This window comes from Episyrphus balteatus, chromosome 1 (assembly GCF_945859705.1).
Source record: "Episyrphus balteatus chromosome 1, idEpiBalt1.1, whole genome shotgun sequence".
In the NCBI taxonomy this organism is placed as follows: domain Eukaryota; kingdom Metazoa; phylum Arthropoda; class Insecta; order Diptera; family Syrphidae; genus Episyrphus; species Episyrphus balteatus.
In genome coordinates this window covers 39269536-39280674 of record NC_079134.1, presented here as the reverse complement: position 1 = coordinate 39280674, position 11139 = coordinate 39269536, and the positions used below count along the sequence as shown (strand labels likewise).

Below are 11139 nucleotides of genomic sequence, written 5' to 3'. Positions count from 1 at the left end.
ATTCTGCTTTTTAAAATTCTGCTTTTCAAAATTCAGCCAGCATTATACTTGAACAAAAAAATTCTGCCAATTCTGTTTTTTTTTTTTTTTATAGCATATGCGCTGACTAAAGAAAAATACACCTCATTAATGTAATTCAACATTGGCACTTTCCTAAATTTTTTTTGTTTAAGTGTCGCAAATATTTTTTAAAATGCATAGACTGACTTTCTTTCAAATAAAATCTATAACTTATTGGAACCGATGTTGTTTGATACAAGATATTCCTTTTCTTATTCAAATTTTTGAATATTCATCTTTATTTGACAAAAATTAAAAAATTTTGAATTATTTTCTGAAATGTTTAGTATTCAAAACCTTTTCTTAATATTTTCAAATTTATTCATTTATAAAACAAAAATTAATATACATTCAAAGAATGCAAATTATGTAGATACATAAGTAATCAAATAAACAGATAATTTTTCAAGAAGATGATTTTACAGAATTTTGCAAAAAATTAAAAAAGGGTTTGGAAAATGTTCAAAAGCGCGCGCTTTTTAACATTTTCCAAACCCTTTTTTAATTTTTTGCAGAATTTTGAAAAACAGAATTATGAAAAGCAGAATTTTGAAAAACAGAATTTTGAAAAACAGAATTTTGAAAAGCAGAATTTTGAAAGCAGAATTTTGTAAAGCAGAATTTTGAAAGCAGAATTTTGACAAAAGAATTTTGACCCCGGCAGAATTTTGACCCCAACCCGTCTCTAAATATTTAATTTTGGGGGCCCCTAGAACAAGTATTTACTACTTTTATGATAGAAATGTTAAGTAAGTATACCAAAGTGCATTACGAACATATTAAAACATTAAAATAAACCTAAAAATAAATAAGCCATACAAAAAAAAATTATGGCGTATACGTACTTTTTTTGTATCTAAAGGGGCCCCAAAATTTAGTCTTGCCCCGGGGCCCTCACGACTCAACGTACGCCACTGCTCTTGTACCTATTTTGTGTATATTATTTAGTATCAATTATGTTGTTGTTCTGCAGTTTTAAAAATAGTCGGGTTATTTTTAAATGCAATTATAATAATACAAACAAGAAACACTGTTATTAGAATAATAAAAATTCATGGAAAAAGAAATAAAATAAAAATTTCAAAACCATCATAACCTTACAATGTCCTTGCAAACGCCCTTACTGTGGTTAAAATTAAAACAGTTTTCGCGGAAAAAAAAAAGAAGAAAACATGATAATTTTATTTCATGTCATGCAACTGCATAATAATTTCTTCATCGATACTTATTATCGTTTGATGATTATTCCAGGTGTCGTTGTCGTCGACTTTTGTCCAGAAAATCTTTTCAAACTTTTCCAATTTTTGTCTCATAAATTTGAATGTATAATGTAATAGAAAAGTTTTATAAGGATAATTTGATTCCACTTCAGTGGCAAATCAAAATGTTTAAGGTTAGAATTGTTTAATTTTTTTTCGTTTGAAATAGGTAGGTAAGAATATAAAGAAAAAATTATAAAGTTTAAATGAAAAAAAGGAAGAGTTAATAATATCAAAATATGAAAGGTTATTTTTTATTTTTTTTTTTTATAATCAAGATAATATCGGAATTTCAAAAAAATAATGTAGACGTAAAAAAAGAAAGGAGGAGTTCTATGTGAGGAAAAAGGTGCAAACAGTGAGACACTTTTTTTTTTAAATTGTTATATTTCAGAAAGTTATCTTAACAAAACTTGAAAGTCATTTTTAAGACATATTTTATCTTAATATTGCAGAAAAAGTTATAATTATAGAATTAATGATAGCATCACATTAAAGATTAAATTAAAATGTAGAAAACATCAAAACGTCTCACTGTTTGTAAGGGGTGCAATCAGTGAGACAGGCAAAGGCGAACAGTGAGACGGAAAAATAAAACAAACAAAATTTTCGAAAACGTCAAATAAATAAGTAACTAGGAGTTTATATAGTAAACTATGTTACTTTAACCCATTTCTTCAAAAAAATTACAAAAAAAAAAGAAAAAATAAACAAAAGAAAAAACTGAAATCATTTTCAATTCATAGATTTCTTTTAACTATGTATGTCTCACAGTTTGCTTTTTGTCATTTCTAGGAAAAATATAAAATTACAAGAAACGACAATGAATTCTTAGTAATTGAAGTGAAAACTTCTTTAGTATCGTAGTGATTTGAAACAAAATGAAACGAAAACGCGTTACGAACATTCAACTTGTTATAACTTTTTTGTTTTAATAGATAGATGAATGAAATTTGTACTGTAGATAGGTTACTAAATATGTAAATTATAATTGTATTGTTTCAATTAATTTCAAATTCAAAATTCTGAGATAACGGTAAAAAGATGTTCTTTTTCTAAACACGTTATATCTTTTGATCTAGTGCACATGCAAATTTGATTTAACTTTAATAAGCATGCTGATAACATAAACTTTTATTTGATATATTACACGTGCCCTACAAGTTACACAATCTTAAATTGAAAAAATTGAAAAATACCTCAAAACATCTGTGGAGATCTGTTGCCGATGACCAGCCACCAGTGTAGGAAGTACCATAATCTCAGTCTGGAAATTCGACATGGTTGACTTTAAAAAATTCTAACTCCTCTTGTAGGCATCTTTGAAATGAGATTGATAAGACATATGAAAGGTGAAACAATAAGCTTTTACATGGTATACAATTTTGTATAGGTTGTCAAAGAAAAAAATTGATTTAATAGTATAAGAACATAAAAATAAATGTTTTTTTTTGCTTTTTTTTATGAAATTTCATCGAGTTTAAAAAATTCTAGCTCTTTTTGTAGATGTCTTCAAAAAAACACCCTTTCTCCAAAAATAATTTTAAGAACTTTGCGAATCCCTTGTCCCTGCTTTATCTAAGACCTTCATCCCGAATTTCATCAGTGTAGCATGTTTTTCCCATGGGTTTCGGTTATATTTTACCTGTTGAAGTCAAAAAACAAGCACCCTTGTTTTCAATCGGCTATAACTTCTCTTAAAGCAATCGTATCGACTTTATTTTTATGTCATTAGATTCAGCATCAAAACAAGTGTTATATGATGATATTCGACAAACAATTTTTTTCAGTATATTTTTGACCTTCACCCCCTCCCTCTTGTCCGCGAAAAAACACCCTTCCACCCAACTTTTTTTTATAGACTTTTTTTGTACTTGGTTCTTATCCCAAAAGCAAACTTTTTGCCAAGTTTCATGAGTGTAACAATTTTTTTTTTTTCTTTTAAATGCCTATTTTACCTGTACTACAAGTCTACAAGTAGGTACAACACTAATAGTTTTATGAAATAGGGCCCTGATTTTGTGTAATATTTTCCGGTGTAGGAAAATGGACAACTTAATTTTAATCGAAACAAAATTAAAACACGCGGATGGGAAAATAAACGTTTTGATCCAAACTAGCGTTACTGTCCTTGGTGCTTGCTTTCAAAAAAGAGAAAGTTCGCACTGTCTCACTCTTAGCACCTTTTAACTACATACGTTTTTATATTTTACTAATTTTACAATTGGATAGTTTATTGTAAAGTTACTAATAGGTCCGGCAGACATTGCCAAATATGTTTTAAAAAACCTTTATCATCATGTTGTGAGGTTAAAAACCCATAATTAGAAAATTATATTTTGGTTAAACGAAAAAATAAATATAAAGTTTTTTTTTGATATTGTAATTTTGTGTTATTTTTAATCTTTACTTTTAAACATAGTAGCCAACAATATATCATCAAAATAGTCAATAATGCATCGCATTTTTCTACCAAACTGCTGTGGTTCGGCTGAGCTTCTGCAGTCAAAAAAAGAATTTTTTAATTCTATTTCCATTTTTCTCGGGTGATATTAAATATCAGTTTATGTAATCCTCCAAAAAATCCCAATGTTTTTCCATAATGATTCTGAAGATGCTTTGGCTTGCATCTGTGGTTGATTCACCCGCTGCAAACCATTACTGCGGTCATCAGAAACTCTTATTATTTTTCGCAGTCGAACATCCTAGATTCGCTTAACGTTCTTCATGGTGTGTAACATGGGGTTTAATCGAACGATAAAATGATCACACTTTTGCTTAAGGTAAAAACCTATTTCATGATATATTAGCATTGGCTAAGACAAAAAAAAGGAAAAGATGCAATTAAACCCAATTCTCCTTACAATCTGGAATTATAGGTATCCTTGTAGTTTCCAAAAAATGCTAGCCAAATGCCAAACAGTCTTAAAGATCTAAAGTCAAATCAGTCTCAACTCTATAACAATATTTCCGTTACTATATTGATTCGCTGTGTTAAATTAAAGCTGAATCTATTTTGAAAACTGGGCGTCTTTTAATCTTGTTCCCATTCAAAAAAATCATTGAGCTTAAAATGAGTAGCTACCACACATATCTACTTTCTGTTTTTTTTTTTTTTTTTTTCAATGACAACGTCAATTGGGATATTATGGCTTTTTAACCTTCTCATCTGGGGGAACTTTAATCATACAGTATGTATTTAGAATGTACCTTCCTTGAACAAGCTTGAAAGTCTATTGTGCCGGGGTAGGGTATTAAATTATAGCAAATAGAAAGAAAATCAATCTCAAGTCTTAAATTTTTGTCACACGCAGCAGACATGAACGGCAGCTCTGGGAGATGGTGGTTGGCGGCAGCGGGGGTGGTGGCGACACAACAAGGACGAAGCGGACGCCACCACCACCACATAGCATCATATAAGCACAGCAACACCAAATGACAAGGACAACTCCCAAACGTAATTTGTGAATTCATTGAACTGAGTAAGTGTGAAAAATATCAATTTAGATAAAAACACAACCACACACGCATTATATTATGAAAGAGAGTAGAATAGAAACTAGAGGTATGTATGTTTGCTGCTTTGGCCTATGTTGTAGTTAGAAGGAATCCTGAATTCTGAATCCTAGATCCCAACTCCTATCCTGCATGCATATACTGCTGCTTTGAATCCGTTCAGCTCATATTAATATAAATTAACGAGGCGGAAAATTTAGTTTAGTAGTGACGGGAAATGATGTCGCACGTAGGCAGGACATCAGTCATCTTAAAGCCGGAAAATCAAATGAAAAAGTGTAAAAGGATTTAAGCTAATGTTTTGCTCTAATTCGTTTATATTTGAAATGTTAGACGCGTGGGTGGAAAACAAAATGACCTTTGCTAATTTTTTTTGTTTGTTTTTTGTTTAATTTGTTTTTAACTGATAGAAAGCTTTTGTGAATTACTTCTTTAATGTATATCTGATTATTGCGTTTATATTTTACGTACCTTCATTTTCAAAAATTAAATATTTTAAAGGAGCATCAATAATAAGGTTAAAAAGTATCTTAGTCTTAATTTGAATTAAGGATATATTCGTAAAAGAAATCGAGGTTTATCTCACTGTTGAAGGGACTTGCTTTCGGAAAAGAATACTCTCCGTCAAGAGCGTTAAGGGTAGCTTAACAAAATGCATTAGGAAAAAGGCGATCTTCTTAGAAGAGGAAAAAGATGAGATATCATTCCTTGATAGAGCTAACTACCATCACCGAGCTAATATTCTAAGAGTATTGCTCTGCTATTTGACAGGAAACCAAATATTGTAAAAAATCTAATTAGAAGGTTAACGCAGAAAGGGGACGATTTGCAATAGGTACAAAATCAGAAAGAAAAAAAATACTCATACGCCATAGTGACCCATTCCTGCGTTGCCCTTTTTTTTGCAAGTTATTTTTTCTTGCTAGAGCAAAGAGCACACAAATCGTTTTTTTTTTTTTTACCAAAGTCTAAGCTTTCTGCATTATTTTTGTGAGTTTTTCAGAGACTAAGATATACTTTTCTGTAGCTTTTCGGTGTGCTGAATTCGAATCTGAAGTCAGAAATATCCTATCAGCTCCCGAAATATTACCGTTAGAAGATGTAAAAAAACTACTTTTGAGGTTATACTTTATGTGAAGAAATTTTTTTTTAATATAAATTATAACGGTTTCTATAAGAACTATTTTCCTTCTCTCAAGATCTTTTTAAATCTTTTCGATATCTTTTTTATTGTTCGAGATATCGTCAGTTTTTTGGCTTATTGTAATGTATCAAACAGATATCACTTTTTCATCTCCTTTTTGATAAAAACATACTTACTTCATTTCAAAATATCTCGGGCAGTAAAAAAGATATTGCAAAGATTTAAACTGTTTTTCAAAGGAGTAAAATAGTTCTTATAGAAACCGTTATGATTTATATTAAAAAAGAAATCTTCAAATAAAGGCATGACATCAAAAGTGGTAAGAAAAACGTTTTTTTACATTTTCTAACGGTAATATTTCCAAAACGGGAGCTAATAGGATATTTTTGACTTCAGATTTGAGTTCAACACTCTGAAAACCTATAGAAAAGTATATCTTAGTCTCGGCACCAAACAAAAAATTAAATTTTGTTGACCTGTGTTATAGAATACGAAGTCGATCGTTTAAGATTCGATATCTCCCTTTTTGACTCGAATCGAATCGCTCAATTATGGAATTCGAAGCGAATATTTCCAATATATTCCAGCCAAATGACAGCTGGATTCATTAGATTTTGTTTGTAATGTATGTGAAAACATCACGTACCTCTTCCTTAAGCTCGGAATTAAAATAAAATGGATACATTTTAGATGTACTAAAATGAATTTGTGTACAAAAAAAGTAAGAATTTCTTAAGCCAACCATGTCGAAATTTCAAACTGAGATTACGGTACTTCCTACACTGGTGGCTGGTCATCGGCAACAGATCTCCACATGTATTTTGAGGTATCTTTCAAGTTTTTCAATTTAAGATTGTGTAATTTGTAGAGCACGTACCGTTATGTGTGATATATCAAATGAAAGGTATTATTATCAAAATGCATATTAAAGTTAAATAAAATTTGTATGTGCTCTGGATCAAAAGATATAACGTGTTTAGAAAAAGAATATATTTTTACCGTTATCTCAGAATTTTGAATACGAAATTGATTGAAATTTTGTACAATTATAGCTTGTTTAATTACCTATCAGTATTCATTTTATTCATTTATCTATTAAAGAAAAAAAGTTATAATCAATTGATTTGTCGTGTCGCTTTTTCGTTTCATCTTGTTTCAAATCACTACGATACTAAACTGAATTTCCCTAAAAAATGGTGCTAATATAATTCTAGGTTAGGCTCTAAAGAGGCAAAAATATTATCTGAGCCCTCTTGATATCTAATTTAAATTTTCTTTAAATTTCGTATTCATTTTTCTATCTCGATATGAAAACGCCCCTGCCTTGTAGGGGCCACTTTTTAAAATTGAAAAACAAAATTATAAATTCTGGTATAGTATTTCTAGTACCTTCATAAGAAAATTATTTTTAAAATGAAATAAGTAATCCTAGCTTTTAATTTACGAATTTTAAAACTCACTTATGTATTAGTTTTCAAAAATTAACACACACATATTTGTATAAGTAGTTTTTTACTGAACTTATACAAATTTAAAAAACAAAAAAAATAATCCATCTAATCGTTTCTCAAAGTATAAACCAAAGATCAAGTCGACACTTGAAAGACGCATTGAAAATTTTAATTGGAAAACATTTTGAACTAAGGACGACATTAGAGAAGAAATATTACACATACACCATAATGACCCATCTGTATCTTTGTCGTACTCTTGCTCAGAAAACTAACTACTTTATTTCCTCAAGAAATAGAAAGTCGATGTCTTCTATTTCCTGCATGCCTTTCTTCGTAATTCGCAATCGTGTAAGACATACAACATTGTATAACTTGCAATGTAAATTCTTGGATAAAAATATTGATTGATAACTAGCAATAGCAATGTCAAGGTTTACAAAATACTTACACATTTTCTTTGTATTTTCTTCAGCTAAACTGCAATTTAAAAAAAAAAAAAAACAATTACAGGTCAAACCCGCAAAATAAAACAACTTTTGCATTTATATTAACCCTTTTGTTTATATATATTTTTCATGTAAGATAAACATAATATTTTTTTTTTTTTCTTAACTCAAACAGACAGTATATCTAAAAAAAAAAACACAAAATGTTGTACATTGATGTTCTAAAAGGGTTTTTTGTTTTGATATTTTTTGATATATTTTTATTTAACAAAATTGTGTTTTCCAAAATAAAAAAATATTTAATCTAATCAATTCAATAAACACACATAAAGACAACTCGTTTTTTTGAATTGACAAAACATACATATAATTCAATTTGCATTTTAGACCAAACATTTCTTTTATAAACAAATTAAGACACACAATTCTGTTTGAGTACTAAAACATATATATAGTACATATAGATTTCTATATATAAGATGGATAATAATTATTATTTTTATTAATAACTGTTTTGTTTTGTATAAAAAAAAAATATATATATTAAAAATTGTTTAAATTACAAATATGGAAATTTGGCTAAAACAAAGATAAAAGATATTATTATTATAAAACTTTGCAAATGTTACAAAGGAAACTAAAAACTGCTTAAAAATTAAGTTAAAAAAAGTATTATTTATTTATTTAAAAAGAAAAAAAATTGCATATTATGTTTGCTCTGTTTTTTGCAAATTTAAAATCGACAAAATATTGTACTTATACATTTAAAACTGAGATAATTATTAAACTTGTGTTTATTATTTTATTGTAAATTTTACTTTACTTTTTACTATTTTTTAAGTTTCCTTTTGTTTATTTTTTTTGAATGAATGTAGATAATATTAAAATTAGGAATTACAACTTTTTATTCTGATAAAATTCCAAAATCAATTTTTTCAAATATTTAGCCTCACGCTTGCGATCAGCAAGAGTGGCCGACAATGCCTTATTGATATTGGACAATTCTTGTTCCTCAGTAAGGACAATTTCCATTTCTTGCTTCTTCTTTTGACGATAACGTGTGGCTGCATTTTTGTTTTGTTCTTTTTTGCGATTTTTACGGTCTTCCGGTCCACGACCATAAGGTCGGGTACGTTTTTTAGCGAGACTGCTGCTCGTTTGCATTTTTCCACCACATCCATCACTGGACGAGGAGGAGGAATCTCCAATTACTGACGAGTACGATGAGTCAGAGGATGATGGGGATGAACGTCCCCAATCTTCATCGATCGACTGTGAAGGCGGCGACAATGAGGACATGAAGCATGATGAATTGAATTCAGAGCTTTGTTCATCTTGCCAATCGGGTAGCTCCTTGGCACGAGTTTCAACAATTTCATCGACAATCTGACAATTCTGGGCGATATCCTGGTTGGCGACATTGTTGTATGGATTTGGGGTGAAAGTCAATTGCGACGAATTGACTGGCAAAGGGGAATTATTGATCAAATCGGATACGGTGACAGGAATCGAGGAATTGGAGATGTTCTGATAGACAAGAGTAGGAATTCTTGGTTGCTGCTGCTGCGATTGGATAATATGATGAGCTGCTTGCTGTTGGTGTTCTAAGTGTTGTTGTTGTTGTTGCTGTTGCTGATGTTGGGTGACCTGTTGTGATGAAAAGTAATCGAAGATCTGAGAATGCATGTATCCCATTTAAAACCAAAGAAAAGAAACATAAAAAAAAAGAAAGAAAGGAAAAGCAAAATTAGAAAAGAAATTTGAAAAACTTAAAATGAACACTCAAATGGATTATGGATGCGCAAGGACAACACAAGACTATGTTCCGATTTGGTGAAGGTCCGCTGATTACTTTTTGACTTCAAGAAACCTTAAAGAAGTGAATGTCTCTAGGCTATACAAGGAAATAACCTTATTGAAGTATTTCAAAATTTATTTGGCCAGTTACGCAAACACACATAATTGAACGTAATTTTAAAAATAAGTGATGTATGTCAAACATTAGCTTTTGTTTGATCAAACGGGCTTGACTGAATGACGTAAAAGTTTCCGAACCCCTAAACTCACCATCATCTTGACAACAGTATGAAATTTTTAAATGTTTCCAACTATGTTCTGTTGGTGAAGTATTCATACTGTTTGAATGCCGGTTACTTCCTCATAAGTCTATTCAACTGTTTTTATTTCATCACTTTTTTCATTTTTTAGAAATCCTTAGCGCCATTACCAACAACGTTGGTAATTTTCCTATATGAGTACTTTGGAACCATAAGTAGGAATAATAAGTTTACAGGTGTGAAACTTAAAATCATACAACGTGTGTTTCAGATAATAATAGCCAAGCAAATAAAAAAGAAGCAAGCATTTTGATTTAGAACAGAAGGAACTAACCAGTTGTAACCGAATTAATTCAGTCTTTTTTGTTGACTTTTGATTTAGAACAAAATGTTTTTTTATTCTGGTTTTTGGATCTTTTTATCTATGTAGGTTTTATAGCTTTATCTAGCTGATTATAATCTTATTTTTAGAGTTAAGGAATCTAATTTGGGAAAAAGTATTTATATACTTAAATAAATTTAGAGACTTTTTTGATGTGTAAACATTGATAGAAACACATGTTGAAATAGTTGTTCGAAAATCGAAATTAGAAGTAAAACTAAATGATTCATAAAATGAGCTGATATAAAATGATACAAGAACCCACATTGGATTTGAAATTATAAAAGCTAATACAGAAACCAATTATTTTTTTAAATAAGTAGATTCATGGTTTGAGAAGGCGAAAACTTATAGCGATCATAGTTATAGCGATCCAATCAGTGAAAATTTATAAATCCCGCAAAGGATTTTAAGTTTTAATGCAATAAGCTCATATGACAAGTTTCTAATTTGTATCTCATTTGGTTTAATTACAAGAATGTTTTCAAAAGTCATTTTTCTTAATTAGTAGTTAAAATGAAAAAAAAAAAATTGTATATCGAGCGGTGATAAAATTATTTGTTTTGGATGATTTACTCCCAAATCAAATTCATTCGAAATTCAATCGTCATTCGAATGTCAATAGTCAAAAAGTGGACAGCTGAATTAAATTGTGAGGATATCCGAAGAATGTGTTTGAAACATGTTGCAGAAGGAATTATCCATTAAAAAGCTATACGCAAAGTTAGTGCCGCATTAGCTTAGTGCTTATCAAGGTCGCAAAAGAATTGCTGAGAAAAGTTTGGAGCATTTAAAGAAGGATCCGATTAAAATTGTAATCA

General features: G+C 29.7%; 1 protein-coding gene across 3 annotated transcripts in view; it reads right to left on the bottom strand.

The window, feature by feature from the left end:
• Positions 1-8405: 8405 nt before the first annotated feature.
• Positions 8406-11139, bottom strand: part of LOC129912742 (cyclic AMP-dependent transcription factor ATF-4) — a 48309-nt gene continuing 45575 nt past the window's right edge. For 2 of the 3 annotated variants that reach the window (XM_055991138.1, XM_055991150.1), the window contains one exon: positions 8406-9553. In XM_055991138.1, coding sequence (XP_055847113.1) covers positions 8774-9553 — 780 coding nt within the window. In that variant the 3' untranslated portion in view covers positions 8406-8773. The remainder of the gene's footprint in view (positions 9554-11139) is intronic. The other variant, XM_055991143.1, reaches the window with a different exon arrangement.